Source organism: Ovis canadensis, chromosome 16 (assembly GCF_042477335.2).
Source record: "Ovis canadensis isolate MfBH-ARS-UI-01 breed Bighorn chromosome 16, ARS-UI_OviCan_v2, whole genome shotgun sequence".
Classification (NCBI taxonomy): Eukaryota; Metazoa; Chordata; class Mammalia; order Artiodactyla; family Bovidae; genus Ovis; species Ovis canadensis.
Window position 1 is genome coordinate 46,992,493 of NC_091260.1, and position 17,236 is coordinate 47,009,728.

Consider the following 17,236-nt stretch of genomic DNA (forward strand, 5'->3'; position numbering starts at 1 on the left):
AGTATAAATTCCCCCAAACAGTTACTTTCAGTCTCCTCTCTCCTCCAAACCCTTCTGACACCTACCATTTTCTCTCAGGGAACATGAATGGTTTAAACAGGACCTTCCAAAATATCTCTTTCCTGAGGATCCATCATACAGCTCAACCATGATTGATGATGAAGCCTTAAAAGAAGTATGTGAAAAATTTGAATGCTCAGAGGAGGAGGTTCTCAGCTGCCTTTATAACAGAAATCACCAGGACCCTTTGGCAGTTGCCTACCACCTCATAATAGATAACAGGAGGATAATGAACGAGGCCAAAGATTTTTACTTGGCAACAAGCCCACCAGATTCGTTTCTCGACGATCACCACTTGACCCGGCCCCATCCTGAAAGAGTACCATTCTTGGTTGCTGAAACTCCCAGGGCGCGCCATACCCTCGATGAATTAAATCCACAGAAATCTAAACACCAAGGTGTAAGGAAAGCAAAATGGCATTTGGGAATTAGAAGTCAAAGTCGGCCAAATGATATCATGGCAGAAGTTTGTAGAGCAATTAAACAACTGGATTATGAATGGAAGGTAAGAAAGAAAGAGCATTCTGAATATTAGCACATTTGACAAACCTGTAGTCTATCATGTTTTATAGAAGAATTCCTTTTCACTTTGTTTTTGTCCATACCATGCGCTAGGTTGTAAACCCGTATTATTTGCGTGTTCGGAGGAAGAATCCTGTGACAAGTACATACTCCAAAATGAGTCTGCAGTTATACCAAGTGGATAGTAGAACATATTTATTGGATTTCCGAAGTATTGATGGTATGTACATCACACAGAACAATGTAGACGACATATTAGACCTTGTTACTTAGTTTGGGATTTTAGTAAATCTTTGAGTCTTTTGAAGCTTCTTGAATTGTACCTCGTAATTCAATAGCAAAAGAACATAAAAGCACCTTTTAGATTTGAATATTTGAGAATCTAGGAAATAGTTTATTGTCCTTTTAAGACTATCTTCTAAAATCCTTAAAGCGTTATACAGCTTTATCTTAAACTGATAGTTTGTTACATTTTTGTTTCTTGTAGTTCATTTTGGTAAGATGAAATGGTTTATTTAGAATAAATGTTGACTTTGCTGTTGAAGTCAATAGCATTAAACTTCAAAAATATCTGATATTTAATAAAATTAAGTAGAGTACAGCACTTCCCTGGTGGCTCAGAGGTAAAGAATCCACCTGCCAATGCAGGGTTATTTCCCTGGGTCAGGAAGATCCCCTGGAGAAGGAAATGGCAACCCACTCCAGCATTCTTGCCTGGGAAATCCCATGGATAGAGAAGCCTGCCGGGGTACAGTCCGTGGGGTCGCAAAGAGTTGGATGTGACTAAGCATGCATGCACACAGCTGTGTATATATAAATGTTCTCTCACAAACAGAATCTTTAACTAAGTAGACGTGTTAATGGCTATTCTTCATTGGCCAAGTCAATTAAGATATGTTGCTACTTTTGTTCACTTATGAGATTTACCCATGGCTTTGTCTTCTTTATAAACTCAAAGATAGTACCTACACAGTATCAAAAGACACAGCTTTAAGCTATGATATGTTGGCCAAACCTGTTTATGTCCAGATGGTATTAACAATGCAGTCTGAGATACAGAATGGGTTTAACTTTTTTTCCATTGTATTTGGATTAAATTTGTAACCTTAGGTTTATTAGTACCTGGGTTTACCAACTGAATGACCATTTACTGTTTTTATGTTGTGTTCTTAATTTTAGTTTTTCCTTGTTTTTGTTCATTGGAATTGCTGCTCTTTTATAAGATCTTAAATATGAAGACAAAGTAAGAGCACTGAGATGAGCGTTAGTAGACTCAGTTTCAAGATTTACCTCTCTGTTTACTTGTTACCTTAAGCCACTTGTTAGGCAAGTCACTTAACTGTTAGGGGTTTATGTTTTCTTATCAATAAAACAAGGAGTTAGATGAGATGATTTCCAAGATTTAAATTTTCAGTGCATTTATTTTAATATAGAAAGGTTGACTTCTGTTGCTAGTTAATGATGTTTATTAAGCCTCATTATTAGTTCTTTGAGCTCTTAATCATGGATTGCAAGACTGATGAGTAGCCAAATATGTATGCAATCTTAATAAGTCATCAGAGGACTGACTACATTACTGTGTGTAAAAGAGGCAAGTGGCATAATTCATTGCCTCTGTTATAGGGAGTATTCAAAATAAACATGCTCTTGATAGCTGGTCTCACTTAAAGAAGCAAATTAAATACTGTTAAAATTTTGGGAAGGGTGTCATGGATTAGAATAAATTGAATTTTTTTTTTTTTTACCCAGATGAAATTACTGAAGCCAAATCAGGGACTGCTACGCCACAGAGATCAGGCTCAGTTAGCAACTATCGAGCTTGCCAAAGGAATGATTCAGATGCTGAGGCTCAAGGAAAATCCTCAGAAGCTTCTCTTACCTCATCTGTAACCTCACTTGACTCTTCTCCTGTTGAATTAACTCCAAGACCTGGAAGTCACACAATAGAATTTTTTGAGATGTGCGCGAATCTAATTAAAATTCTTGCACAGTAAACCTAAAACTTTGCTTATTTCTTTGATAGCAATAAGCATGCATAATAAATCATAGCCAAATGCTTCCATGTATAATCAAGTTATATGTAATTATAACTGAGGGTTGGCCTTTTGGAATGCAGTTTGCACAGAGGTTGAAACATGATTAGTAGTTAAAAGCATAATGTGCAAAAATGAATTAAGACAATTTTGTTCATTGTTCAGTAGGCATATAGAATAATATACTATGCGCAATGAATTATAGGTCTCTCAGGCTCACTTGATTTTTTGGCTATTTTATATTTAGTGTATACAGGGCTTTGTAGAATATTAATTTACCATAAAGGCCTTCATATGTTAATTACATGTTGATGTGTTATATATTTGCTTCAAAGATTTATTCAATAAATATTTGCCTAGAGACTTCCCTGGCAGTCCAGTGGTTAAGACTCTGTGATTCCAATGTAGGGGGGGGTGCAGGTTCGATCCCTGGTGGGGGAACTCAGATCCCTCATGCCGCGTGGTACGGCCAAAAAAGGAATAAAGAAATAAATGTTTGACTAGAATCCCCAGAGACTTTTAGAGGTGATTTTGTTTTCTGGGCTCCTTAATTTAGCAAGTATTTTCAACATTAGGGACAGCCTGGATGATTCTTCCGTTATCCTCTCCTTAATATTCTATAGTATATGGTAAGTCACATTAAAGATACCTGACACAAGTTAAATTTTTTTCTTTTAGTTTGGTAAGTGCAAAAACATACAGAACTTATATATTCAGATACTCCAGGCACTAATTTTAGTTCTACAGTTTGCCCCACTATATTTCTGTATATAAATTGCTCTTTTTGTCACAAGAGCTGTGTTGCATATACTGTAAATAAATCATTGGTTGGTTTGACATTTGCCAATATCACAGAGTCCTCTCTCCTAATCATGTCAGTCAGTATTAACTGTATGCAGGAATGTCTGGCCATTCAGTCATGTACCTTTTAAGTTGATTCAGTGCATAGGACATGTCTTACAAACTGTTAACTGCTTAAACAGGACTTTTTCTCCTAAATTTCATTATGGCCATGTTTTAGAAGAAAAACTGAAAGGCTGTAAGGTGATCACATGCGTTATCTACCACTTAGATTCAATACTTGTTAACATTTTGCCATATTTATCTATATATCTATATGTAGATACAGTTATATATATCTATGTGTATATGTTTGTGTGTATATATGCTTTTTTCCCCTGAACAATTTGGACATTGCAGATAGACTCATCACTCTTCAAAACTTAAAGCATCTCCTAAAAAATAATGACATTCTCCTAAAAAACCATAATACCATTCTCTAATGCCATCTAATGATGCATATTTAGATTTCCCTCATTGTCATACAAATTTATTTCAAACCAGGCTCCAACTAAAGTTTACACGTTGCATTTGGTTATCTCTTAGCTATTACCTTATTGTTTTGATAAAATATGGAACAAATCAGTTCTTCTAACTAGTCACATTTGCTTTGGATTTTCATTACTTAAAGTAGCATTATGGGAACTGCCCAAAGTTGCTTAATCCTCCTAAGAACTCAGATTTATAATTTCTTTTTCTTGCTCTTAGTGTAATGCATTACATACTAGGTGTAAGAAAGAAAAAATTTAGCCACTTCAGATAAAATTTGTGTATGTGTATGCTAATAATAAAATACTGTGTCATTCATAATTGCCTTATATTTTAACTTCAAGAAAGTTTTTTTGGTATTCTCTTCCCATTGCAACAGAACTCTTCCCCCCACCCCCCCTTTTTAAGACTCTTGGTATTGTAGTATTGTTTTTGGCACCTGTGTAACCGGGTGATAATGCTCTCCAGTGTCATGATAGCTTGTATAGTTGTAGATGTAGCTCCAGCATCCCTAGCAACATGCACTGAATTCAAGAGAAAACCTTGCTTCCTCTGTCCAGGGCTTATTCTATTCAACTTAGAATCGGAAAGCTGTATAAAATTATAGGAGTTCCATTTAAATATAAGTTCAAGCTGTACTTATAACTTGTATGTGGCCCTCTGTTTTGGAGATACTGACTTCATGTAGGCTCTCTAAGTGCGGCATTATGTTCCTAGTGTTAAGAACAGAAGACTGTATTTTTAAAGCTACAGATTTGTATATAGAGCTAAGACGTTGTTGTAATGTCTCTGACCTGTTGTGGGGAGTGGGGAACAAAAAGAGGAACCAATTAAATAGGACCTTCTAAAACTTGTTAATTTTGTAAACGGCTTCTTTTTAAGTTATTGTGATTCCTTTAAGTTACTGAGTTTTATTTTGGATACTTAAATATTGCACTTGTACAAATATGATAAATACACAGACTATTGCAAGTAGGTTCATTTTAAGCTGGGATATCTGAAATGACAACTTTTGGTTGAGAATGTCAAGGTTTCATCACAGTTTCCACAAATTTACTGTTGTTTGCAAATTCTTACTAATTGAAGATGTAAGGGAGTCAATGCAAATGATTTTTAATCTTTTTTTATTATCTTTTCAGCAATTTATATTTTTTGTGATTTTATGCAACCATATTTTTACTTTGTCTTGACAACTGAAAGATGTATAAGGCTTTTGCCAGAAATGTACTGTACACAGTTTTAAATAACAGATTTTACTGATATGTAAAATTTTTGCCATTAAAATAAATGATTTCTCACTGAGAGGAACTTTTCTATCAGGTTGGGGGATTGGGGAGCTTAATATATCTAATTTAAGGTAATTTCACTGAAATAAACTCCATTGCTTTTACTTTGATGATATTTTTTCTTTGGATGGCTTTGTAGTTTTTCAGAGTTTTAAATCATTCCTGACCTCTCACCCTGCTACCGCCCCCCGCCCCTTTTGGTTTTTCAGTGATACATACCATTCACACTGAATGATTGGTGGACTATGGGTGGATGTAGAACTCCATGCACCTTTGGAATGAAAGAAAAAAAATGTGCTTTAAATCTTTTCCCCTTAACTCCTTCCAAGTCCCCCATCCATAACAGAAATCCTATTTTTATTGTGAGTTTTCTTCACTAGATGAATCAAAGCCTACATACAACATAAATTGGTAGTATGGTAGAAATCAATCTTTGTGGTATAAGATTTTTGAGTCTTGTTCACATTTGTCTTGACCAGGGTATACTTAAGGGTACAATTTCAAATACTTTAACTTGGAAAATGGATAATAAAAAATATGATTTTTCATTGGTTTACAATGTAGTTAACTTTAACTTCTGAGAAAACTATGTGGAAAAAAAATGTTACTTATTACGGCCAACCATCTGTATACCTTTTAAACAGTGTGCCTAAATATAAAGTATAGTGCTTGAGCAGATTTTGGCACTTGAATGTTATGATTTTTGTTTCATCTAAATTAGTGAGCTTTTGTTTCATCTAAAAATTAAACACCTGAACAAAATATTAAGTTATATATGATAACAGAAGAGCAGTTACCTTTGGCTGCCAACATTGGATTTGGTTAGAATTCCACTACTGTTAGAATTCAATCAGTAAAAAATCTTATATCCCGTATGGCATTGTTGGCTTGTGTTAGATTGTCGCTATTCCAAATCTTTAAAATAACTTGATAATTGAACAACAGAAAACAGTACTAAAGAGTGTTATGAACAACACATGGGTTGTGCTTTTAGGGGACTTATAAATTACTCTAGATGTTTACCCTGACTGAACAAAATTGTACAAGAAATTCTCTTGCCTGAAAAATCAATATTTATTGAACTGTTCTATTGTAAAAAGATTGTTCTATTTATTGTGAATGACAATAAATGTTAACTTTGACAAATTTAGAGGATTTCTAACAACTTGGAAGATGATCATGTCTATATAGGCAGCATGGGAAATTATTAAATATATCAATAGGTGCATTATCATAAAGCAAAGTAAGTAGGGAAGTGCTGGGGGTAGCCTTTACCAGGGTAGAGTGGATCAAGATAGTTATTTGAGAGGTTTGGTACAGACTCCTAGAAAGGTGTACCGCTTCAAGCACCATTGACTTATTCACTCTGCAAACTATATCTTCTTGTATAGCTACTATGAACCAAGCACTATGAATGTGACCATAAGGCATAAATCCTGCTCTGAGTCCCTAGATACATACATTTTAAAGATTTTAATAGAGGTCTAACATATGCAGAAAAGTGCTCAAATCAAGACTCTCCCTTGATGAATTTCCAGTGTTTTAGGTTTGCAATGAACATGGCCATGTAAACCTCTACCCAGATACACTGCCACCACCATAGTAGTATCTTTTTATTAATACCAGAAGTGATATACTATCACTTCTGCTATATCCTTGAGGCAACAGAGAACAATCCTGGTATGATGTGGGAAGTAACTACACAAGAGTATGAATGCAAGGGGAGGGCTCAGGTGGCTATCTTGGAGGTTGGCTACCACAATTGCGTACTGATTATTTTGAAAAACTGGTTCACTTCCACAGTTCTTATAAATGTTGGAAACATCTAATCCAACAATAAAAAAGAAAATCACATTTGATACCACCACTGATCTCATCAGAAAAGTCTGGGGACTTCCCTGACAGTCTAGTGGAAAAACTGTGCTTCCACTGCAGGGATGGTGGGTGCATTCCTTGGTTGGGAACTAAGATCCCACATGCCCTGCAGTGTGGCAAAAAAAAGTCTGGAAGTACCAGGAAGCTGGCAAGATAATTATGGCAAATACAAGTATTCCAAAATGGTTTGTTGTTGTTTAGTCGCTAAGTTGTGTCCAACTGTGATTCCATGGATATGATAAAATTTTGCAATAACGAGCTCATAGTCTGAGCCACAGTCCTCTCCAGGTCTTTTTGCTGACTGTATAGAGCTTCTCCATTGTCCTCTGCAAAGAATATAATCAATCTGATTTCGGTATTGACCATTTGGTGTTGTCCACACATAGAGTTCTCTCTTGTGCTGCTGGAAAAGGGTGTGTGCTATGACCAGTATGCTCTCTTGAAAAAACGGTTAGCCTTTGCCCTGCTTCATTTTGTACTCCAAGGCCAAACTTGGCTGTTATTCCAGCTATCTCTTGCTTAAATTCTTGAATTTTATTTTTGGCAACACTGTCAATTGTTTTCCTTGATGTAGCCGGCGACTTTCCTTCATTTTCAAAATGTTTGTCAGACCCAAGCCTGAATAATCAGCAGGTGTGTCAGTTCTTCTAAGTAAAAGTTGTCTTCCACAAAAAAAGTATTTGTTTATAATGTAATCTCACAAGTGCTTTTATCTTGAGACATCATACTTCAATATAGAGTAAAAGCACTTTGTACCTCCCATTTTTTCACACAGAATATTAAAAAGAAATGTCTATACTCAGGGTTAATAAATTGATTTTTACTGCTTCTTTAAGGACACTCAGTGACTGGAATCTTCTTTTTCTTACAATGAATGTGTACTAAGGAGAGAATACAATGACTACTAGTACAGCTTGGTATCACCACCTTGATTTGTACTGAGGTCCCAGTGGTTTTAGCCACCATTGCTTTTCCATTCTTACTGCAAATGTCAACATTATGAAAAAGGTAAATGATGTCATGATAGTATGAAAATATAGTTTTGTTTTTAAATTTACTTATTTGGCTGCATTGGGTCTCTGTTGCAGCAGGGAAGATCTTCATTTCCTCATGCGGTATCTGTCATTGTTACGCTAGCAATCCAGAGTAGGCAGCCTTCAGTGGTTGCAGTGCACAGACTCTGTGGTGTGCGGGTTTAGTTGCTCTGTGCCATGACGGATTTTTAGCTTCCCAATCAGGTATGGAACCTGTGTCCCCTGCATTTCAAGGCGTATTCTAACCCGCAGAGAAGTCCCCCAAATACTTCTGACTCTGAAAGGATCTTGAGGACCCTCAGGGGTCTGAGGCTCATCTTTGGAGAATCATTGTTTCCCATCAGTGGTTCTCAATGAGGCTGAGGAGGGGAGAGGGGGACCCATCTTTCTTCCAGGGACTTTGGGCAACTTCTGGAGACATTTTTGGTTGTCACCACTGGTGGGGTGGTAGTGGATGCTAATGGCATCTTGCTGCTGCTGCTGCTAAGTCGCTTCAATTGTGTCCGACTCTGTGCGACCCCAGAGACGGCAGCTCACCAGGCTCCGCCGTCCCTGGGATTCTCCAGGCAAGAACACTGGAGTGGGTTGCCATTTCCTTCAATGCATGAAAGTGAAAAGTGAAAGTGAAGTCGCTCAGTCCTGCCTGACTCTTAGCGACCCCATGGACTGCAGCCTCCCAGGCTCCTCCGTCCATGAGATTTTCCAGGCAAGAGTACTGGAGTGGGGTGCCACTGCCTTCTCCGAATGGCATCTAGTGCCCAGGGATACTGCTGAACACCCTGCTGCGCCCAGGAGAGTCACCCCCCACCCCCACGCTCCCGCGGTCTCAAATAATCCAGTTGGAAACGTTACACCCTTGAGGTTGAGAAAACTTGGTTTACAAAACTGAAACCACAACACTGAGAACAATCTCAATTTTTCAATTTCCTACACACTTCCCTGTGTTATACTTTCCCACTTTATTTTTCAAAACAGCTACTTTCGGGTCATAGTTCTTTCTTCTTTAGAGACGCTGCATCCAACTTTTTGGCCCCCTCGGCCGCCCTCCCCCGCCGACTCCTCCCCCCCGGTTGAGCTACGGCCCTCCCTGGTCCTCTCCCCACCCTCATATACTTTTATAGTTGGGTTTGCCTCTGTCCTCAGCACTTGGCTGATCTCAGCTGGGTTGTAAATTCCTTCAGGGAGGGCCGCATATCAATGCTCTCGATTTCCCCCAAAGTCGTTTTCCGCCCTCTACCTGCTGACTGGATTGGCCTCGCGATACCACCAGCGAAGTCCTCTCCACGCGCACTCAGCCCGCGCAGACGCAGTTTCCGTCGCTCCCGAGCTGTGGGCACCAGCGCTCCGATGCTCTCGTCTGCCGCTAGAGGGCGCGCCCGGTCCGAGCGGCCCGGACTACCAGCCTCGGAGGGTAATAATGGGGTGGGGGCGGCCGCCGTGACTTCTGGGACTTGTAGTCCCAGGGAAAGGATTGCGGATGAAAGGCACTGAGTCGCCTCTTCCCAGCTCGCTGCTCCGGAAGGTTCGGACGCCCTAGGTCGACCAACCCCCTCTCTTGGAAGACCCGGCATCTACGGCAAGCGGGAAGGAGGTGGGCACGATAGTTTCCGTTTCCGGTGGGTAAAGGGCAAGCGGAATGTAAACAGGGGACCCGGGGAGTGGCCTTCGGGTAACACAGGCTACGGGTCAGTGGTGGAAGTCGGCGGAAGTTGGGGGAAAACGAGGCGGGTGGGTCTTGGGGTGACGGGAGTAAGAAGCTTCAGAAGTCGGAGTTGAGGCCCACCGCGGGTGTAGCAGAGCCAGGACGCTAAGGTTGGTCTTTAGGGACCAGCAGTTTTGGGGTTCAGGCCCTTACCTGGTGCTCGCGCCCCTGGCGGGAGGAGCGGAAGGTAGCTGACTTTGCACCCCGGGGATGGGGCCCGTGTCTGGGGCGGGACTCTGAGCTCGCGGGTGACGTTCTGGGCAGCCCTTGTGAACTTCGCAGTTTTTTTGTGTACGTGTTTGTGTGTTCAAAATGAGGGGAAGTCGCTAGAACTGGTTTCTTTCTTGCGGGAACGTGTTTCGGGTAAATCGTTTCTTGCGGAATCCCTCACCTCCGAATACATCCATATACGCAGAAGGATGCTGTTTTGCTTCCTTGTTTGTGTTCTTCAGTTTCCTCGCCTTCGTTGCTTCACTTTCCGATGCAGTGAAGAGAAGCATTCTCTAGCTTGTGGCAGGGTAAATTGTCTGTGTTATTCTGGTTCCCACACTATGTTGGTTTCCCTGGTGGCTCAGTGGTAAAGAATCCGTCTGCAGTGCAGGAGACCAGGGTTCGATCCCAGGGTCAGGAAGATCCCCTGGAGAAGGGAATGGCAACCCACTCCAGTATTTTGCCTAGAGAATCCCGATGGACAGAGGAGCCTGGCGGGCTGCAGTCTATGGGGTCGCAAAGAGTCGGACACGACTGAATGGCTAACACACACTGTTTCATCTCTCACATTGCCTATTTGGAAACTTGAAGCCAGAAAACTTAATCATCCTCATTCTTGTCACCTTTAGGGACAGTGGTAAATGCAAGGCTTCTTAACATGACTTATTCTAATATCTTGTGAGAGCTTTCTAACGATCCATTCTTATATTCTCTTTCTGTACTTCTGGACTTAGGTTCCATAGTAAACACACTTATATTTCAGGCTTTTTGTTGTTGTTGTTCTTTCCCTATGTTACTTGCAGTAATCTTCAAACGTAGGAAACTCATTCTCCCCTATTACCATGGGTCTGGGAAGAGGATTTGGCTTTGTCCTCATTCCCTAGTATAGTTTATAATCCATTACTCCTGCAGGCTTTTCTAAAAATCTCTGCTCCTATGGAAAGCGTGTGGTTTTTACCCCTGTCAGCCTATCCATTCTTTTTTAGTTTGCTTTGGGGTTGTGTTTTTTTGGCCTCCCTTCTCAGCAGGTGTGGTCCTAGTTCCCCAACTAGGGATAGATCCCATGCCCCCTGCAGTGGAAGCATGCAGTCCCAATCACTGGACCCCCAGGGAAGTCCCACGCAGTACATTTCTTGATTGCTGTAGTTTATTGACACTTCATTAAGAACTTAGGCACATAATCCACGATTTTCTTACCTCTCCAAAATCTGCCATTGCCTTGGGCCTTTCCATGTTAGTGACCTCATAGCCATCCACACTTTCTTTTGGTCTCTTTCATCCTAGCGGTTACTTCTACTTTATTTCAGTGTGCATTGGTGATGAAGAGCTTGGTAGCTGCTGGAACTTACTATTTCATTACTTTCCATTATTACTCCCACGATGCCCATTCTTTGATAGTTGTGTGTAGACCTCTGGTCCATTGCTTTTCCTTATCCCAATAGTTGATCAGTCAGTTGATACTCTCTTTGGGGTTGTAGGCTCCTTTAAGAATGGAATGAAAGCATAGAGACTCTTGTGCAGGGTACAAACATATAAAAATTCATTTACAATTCCAAAGGTTTCTCAGTATCTATAAACCTATCCATGTAACTAGCAAGAGTTCTTGATCCCTCAGTAAATCCCTTCTCGAAATAAATACTTGTTGAATTCTTCTAGGGTTTTCTTTAACTTTGTTCCATCAGTTATGCTTGCTCACTCAGCCCTTATATTTTGTATTATTATTGCAGTTTTACAAAGCAGTTTAACATTTGTTATCATTCTGATTAACCATATAGTTCTGTGAATTAAATCATTTACCAGTTTTGAATCTTTCAGAAACTTTTTATGATGGAAAATTTCAAACATATATGCTAAGAGAGAAGTACAAAGATTCCATATACTCGTCACCTAACTTGATCACGTATCAACTCAGCAATCTTTTAATATGTGTATCTTATATCATATTCATCATTACTTTGAAACAATTCCTAGATACTGTGTAATTTCATGTAAAATGTATTAATATGTATTCCCAAAAGATGAGCATACTTTTTGTCAACATAATACTCTTATACCTGAAGAAGCAGGAATTTCTTAATATCATCAAATATGAAGGCATTGTTCTGATCCCCCCTATTATTTCTTAAATTTTTCCTCCCCATTGGCTTGTTTGATTCTGTAACTAAACAAGATCCACACATTGTGTTTGGTTTTGTTTCTTAAGTCTCTCTTAATCTAGGGGGTACCTCCTAACTTTTCCTTTTTTCTTGAAGAAACCAGTTTTATTTTTCCTTAGTTTCTGTTCCTTGCTGTCTTGTCTCAGGCATGTTATTTAACATACTCGTCTGTATCCCTTATTTCTTATAAACCGGTAGAGATATAAGGTGATGTAGTGTTAATTTTGGCAGGAATACTTCATGGCTGCTGTGTCACTTCCATCAGGAGATACATATTGTGAACTTGTCTTTCTTTACCGTGTTGGGCTTCCCTGGTGGTTCAGGCAGTAAAGCATCTGCCTGCAATGCAGGAGACCTGGGTTCAATCCCTGAGTTAGGAAGATCCCCTGGAGAAGGAAATGGCTATCCACCCCAGTATTCTTGCCTGGAGAATCCCATGGACAGAGGAAACTGGCAGGCTGTAGTCCATGGGGTCACAGAGTCAGACATGATCAGTGACGAACACTTTCACTTTATGATGTTAGCAGCCATAAATGATTATTGCCTAGATCCACTATTTTAATTAGGGGCCAGAAAATGGTGACAGCCTTATCCTTTTATCCTTTCTTTACCTGTTTGTTGGAATACTTCTATAAAGGGCCTAGTATGAAATTTAAAGCTCTCTCTTTGTAGTTTTTCCAGAATGGCTTCCTTTGGATGGAAAAGGAAGATCGGTGAGAAGGTCTCAAAGGTCACATCCCAGCAGTTTGAAGCTGAAGCTGCTGATGAGAAAGATGCAGCCGGGAAAGATGAAGGCAGCTGGCTCCACGCTGTTAAACGGAGGAAAGAGAGTCTCCTTGAAGGCTGTGCTGAGAAAAGCAAACAGCTGAAGGATGAAGGAGCCACTCTCGCTGAAAATAAAAGGTATGTTTTTAGAGTTTTCTTTTAGAGGATGGCTTTGGTCTTTGGTAGGATGGAATGCTCTTCAGATCATCCAGAGATCTACAGTCAGGCCTGTGTGGCATTGACTGGTATATCCTTTGTGGTGCTGAAGCATTTGAGACATTAGAAGTAGTAGTGCTAACAAGAAGCACTTTTAAAAAATTCTTTTCTTTCTTCTTTTTCTTTTTTTCCCACTATTGGTAAGGATGATTATAAAAGATTGCTTGTTTATCATTTTTGTCTTAATTGAGTCAAAGTTGAGGAACCAGCCTTTTGTTTCTAGGAATGTTATTTTGATTCTGGGAGTAATCTTACTGAATTTTAAAACATGAAGTAATGCTTAAACTATAAAATATTAGCACCTCAAATTGGAAGTGAAGGGAAGACAGACAGTCAACGACAACTAACAGCTTCATGTCCTAATGTTAGATTGTGAATTTTCATTTGTAGTGTTTAGGCACAAAGATTTTTCTCTTGTAGGACTTCACATGATTGGCTATTCTATCTTAGAAGAAAATCAACTATAAATTTTCCACATTTATGAAATCATTTTGAAAACAACCATAAAACATCTTTAGAAATTCCTATAAATGCCTGTTAAAAGTTCATTAATTTTGTTGTTTTTATCTTTTTCTCTAGACCACACTAGTGTGTAGAAGGGAAGAGCTATTCAGTTATTGCCATGGGATCCCCTCCGAATTTCCTGTGGTAGATGAGAGATATCAACTTTGTGGATAAACAAATAGCTTTTTTTTTTTTTTCTTTCAAAACATTGAGTCATTTCACTGAAATAAGCTGGATAGGATGCTTTATTTTGAATGGAGAACACTGTGAGATAATTAAGTATTTTAGCTCTTTAGCATTTGTTTTTGGATTACTGTATACACAGCTTTGAAGGATCACTAAACAGAATTAAAGATATCTGTAGTTCTTTGAGTCATCTGGCTACTCTAAGCCAAAAATAAATAGAAATAATGGTTTAAAAATATCTAAGAGAATATTCAACATGATTGAAAGTAATATGAGGAGTAGTAAATAATATAAGGAAGAATAGTAAAGTTAAATTAAAAGAATAGAACTCAATCCTTGTTTTCCTATCAACTTCACTATCATTTTCGGTACATTTTAAGCCACAATGTCCTTCCTTGTGTTTTTGAAGACAGTTCTTGATGCAGCTTTGTCTTATGACTTATCTGAAAACCTGTTAGTTCCTGTGTTCTGATGTTTATCGTCTTGTCCTTCAGATCTCTGCTCATAAGTCCTCTTCTCAGCACCCTGTACTTCCTTGTTTTCCATCACATCAGCTTTTTTTTTTTTTTTAAAGAATTTTAAATGTCTATTTTGTGATTAGGTGAAAGGAATGCTAATCAAATAAACCTTACAAAAGATTGAAAAACTTCTTTACTCATGACTTATATTTCTAAATCTGTGTTTCAGAGACAATCATTAAATTGACCTCTACAATGGTGAGAGATCACAAAGTGAATTAGTTGTTAGGGTGGCAGTTATTTCAAGTGTGTAAGACTTATTGATGTACTGAGGTGTAGGAACAGTGTTAGACATTTATCGATGTACCAATTTCTTTAAAATGTGTTAAGTTTTAAGAAATGTGTAACATCATCATTAAAATCTAACATCAAATAGCCGTTCATCCATTCATCCTTCTTTTAAAAAAACATTCAAAGAGAGGTAAGATATATTAATAAACTTTAAGGAGCTCAGCTTTTGATAAGATGCTGCTGCTGCTGCTGCTGCTGCTGCTGCTGCTGCTGCTGAGTCGCTTGAGTCGTGTCCAACCTGTGCAACCCCGTAGAACACAGCCCACCAGGCTCCCCCATCCCTGGGATTCTCCAGGCAAGAACACTGGAATAGGTTGCTATTTCCTTCTCCAGTGGATGAAAGTGAAAAGTGTAAGTGAAGTCGCTCAGTCGTGTCCGACTCTTAGCGACCCCATGGACTGCAGCCCACCAGGCTCCTCCATCCATGGGATTTTCCAGGCAAGAGTACTGGAGTGGGGTGCCATTGCCTTCTGCACAAGAATACAAATAATTAGAGTAGTGTGTGCAGTAAGACAGGTCCATAGAAAATATTTTAGAATCACAGGAAATCAGAGCCACCAGTTCTACCTGTGTATATCAAGGAAGTTCTGACAGATAAATTCAATCTTCAGTTGGGTTTCAAAGAAGGAGTAGTATTTGCCAAACTAATAGTGGTGAGAAGTATTTCAAGAAAGTGGGAGCAGAACATGGAAGTAGAAAGAGTCATGAAATTGTTTTACCTGTTTAGGAAAATTCTACCAAGTTGGTATTGCTGGAGCAAAGAAATACAAAAAACTTTGCAGTAAACACTCCTGAAGAGAAAAAACTCGGTTGTGATCTTTCTATGCAACAAGACCCTTTTCATTGTATTTTGTTAACAATGGTGAGAAGTAATTTTATGACTTAAACAAAGTAAGAGAAACCACAATCACATGAGCTTTTTAAATTTTCTTTTAGTATTTTTTCTCTTTTTGAAGTTACATTTTTCAATTATTTAGTGCTTTATATTTTTTTGCCTTCTATAGAAATGTAAGCTCCAGGAATGTAGGGACTTTGTCTAAACAGACTTTTGTACTCTTAACTCTTGGAATAATTTGTGTCATTCACAAGGCCAGTCAGTAGATATTTACTGAATATTTGTAAGGCTGCTGTGTTATGTTTTATTGTGGCTAAATAAGTTTTTGTGGATTAATTACCATATGTTACATTGTATCTATAGAAATATATATTTTTAAACTCCAGATTAGAACACCATTCTGAGAACATATTTTATTTCATATTCCAACCACAGAGGTCCTTTGGGAATAGAATTTTCCTGTCTTCCTCCTGCCTGAGAATATGACGCTTGAGAATTATTGTTCTTTTTTGAGTCCAATTCCTTTCCTCAAAAGCTGTGATGGTAAGGATTAAGTAACAAAATATGGAACAGCTTTGAACTTGGAATGAGTAATAATCCTGAGTGTAGAGAAGTAGGGGTGCCTCTGGAGGCATTGCTAGAGAAGGAGGGAGGGAAGGTTGGTGGAAAGGAGGGAGCTCCTTCAGTTTCCTGGGATACATTGTTTTGCCTCCTTGAGATTTTTTTTTTTTACCCTGCAGGTTTTCTCATTTAGTTTTATTTAGCACTTAGAGAATTGTCTGAGTACATTGAATATGTATGATCAAGTGTGTTAATGTCTTTCTTCCTCCAAAGGAGGCACAGTTCTTAAGCATCACAGACTCTACCCTGTCTAGTTTACTTCATTAGTAACAAACTATTAGCTGCTCTTAGGAAAATGTGGTTTGCAGCAGCATAGCTTTTAAATGCTGAAGTTCTGCCTTGTAGTCTTCAGGATTCCTTCTGACAGAAAACTGGTTTACTTTTCTACTGAAGCCTTAAATAATGTTAGTGCCTTATGCTTGTGTGTGCTTAGTCCCTCAGTCGGGTCCGACTCTTTGCGACCCCTCTGTCTATGGAGTTTTCCAGACAAGAATACTGGAGTGGGTTGCCATTTCCTACTCCAGGGGATCTTTCCAACTCAGGAATTGAACCTGCGTCTCTTGCGTCTCTTGCACTGGCAGGCAGATTCTTTACCACTGTACCGCCTGGGAAGCCTCCGGTGCCTTACAGAGACAGTTTAGTAAGTCTAGTGGTTATGAGCATGGATTTTGAAGTCATTTTAATTCCATTCAGATTCTAGCTTTATCATTTTTACTGTAAAAATTTTGGGCAGATTCTTAATCTTTTAAGTGTCAATTTATAGTTTCCTTATATATAAAATGAAGGTGACATTTATCTCATAAACTGTTGGGGGATTAAAGAGCGAGTCCATGTATAAATACTTAGCATGCCACATAGCACCTAGTACTCACTAGTGAATATACTTTAGATAGTGTAAGATTTTATATGTGATTGATGCATTTCATGAAGTATTAAAATTTTTTTTAACAATTATTTTGTTCAAGCATCTTTTTCTGGAATTAATATTAACCAGGACATACTGTAGACTTCCAGGGTGGTTCAGCAGTGAAGAATCTGCCTGCAGTGCAGGAGATGATTCAGTCCTTGGGTCAGGAAGATCCCCTGGAGGAGG

The 17,236-nt window shown here is 38.9% G+C and overlaps 2 protein-coding genes across 13 annotated transcripts in view; both read left to right on the plus strand.

Annotated features, from left to right (window-relative positions):
* PRKAA1 (protein kinase AMP-activated catalytic subunit alpha 1) overlaps positions 1 to 5,334 on the plus strand; it is a 28,365-nt gene extending 23,031 nt beyond the window's left edge. For all 9 annotated transcript variants that reach the window (XM_069555813.1, XM_069555815.1, XM_069555814.1 and 6 more), the window contains 3 exons: positions 79 to 565; positions 676 to 802; positions 2,332 to 5,334. In XM_069555813.1, coding sequence (XP_069411914.1) covers positions 79 to 565; positions 676 to 802; positions 2,332 to 2,576 — 859 coding nt within the window. In that variant the 3' untranslated portion in view covers positions 2,577 to 5,334. The remainder of the gene's footprint in view (positions 1 to 78; positions 566 to 675; positions 803 to 2,331) is intronic.
* A 4,105-nt stretch (positions 5,335 to 9,439) lies between these two features.
* Positions 9,440 to 17,236, plus strand: part of TTC33 (tetratricopeptide repeat domain 33) — a 28,843-nt gene continuing 21,046 nt past the window's right edge. Inside the window, exons 1-2 of one of the 4 annotated variants that reach the window (XM_069555825.1) lie at positions 9,440 to 9,730; positions 12,880 to 13,110. In XM_069555825.1, the coding sequence (XP_069411926.1) occupies positions 12,890 to 13,110 (221 nt within the window). In that variant the 5' untranslated portion in view covers positions 9,440 to 9,730; positions 12,880 to 12,889. Of the gene's footprint in view, positions 9,952 to 12,879; positions 13,111 to 17,236 lie in introns of all 4 variants that reach the window. The other 3 variants (XM_069555827.1, XM_069555824.1, XM_069555826.1) reach the window with 3 other exon arrangements.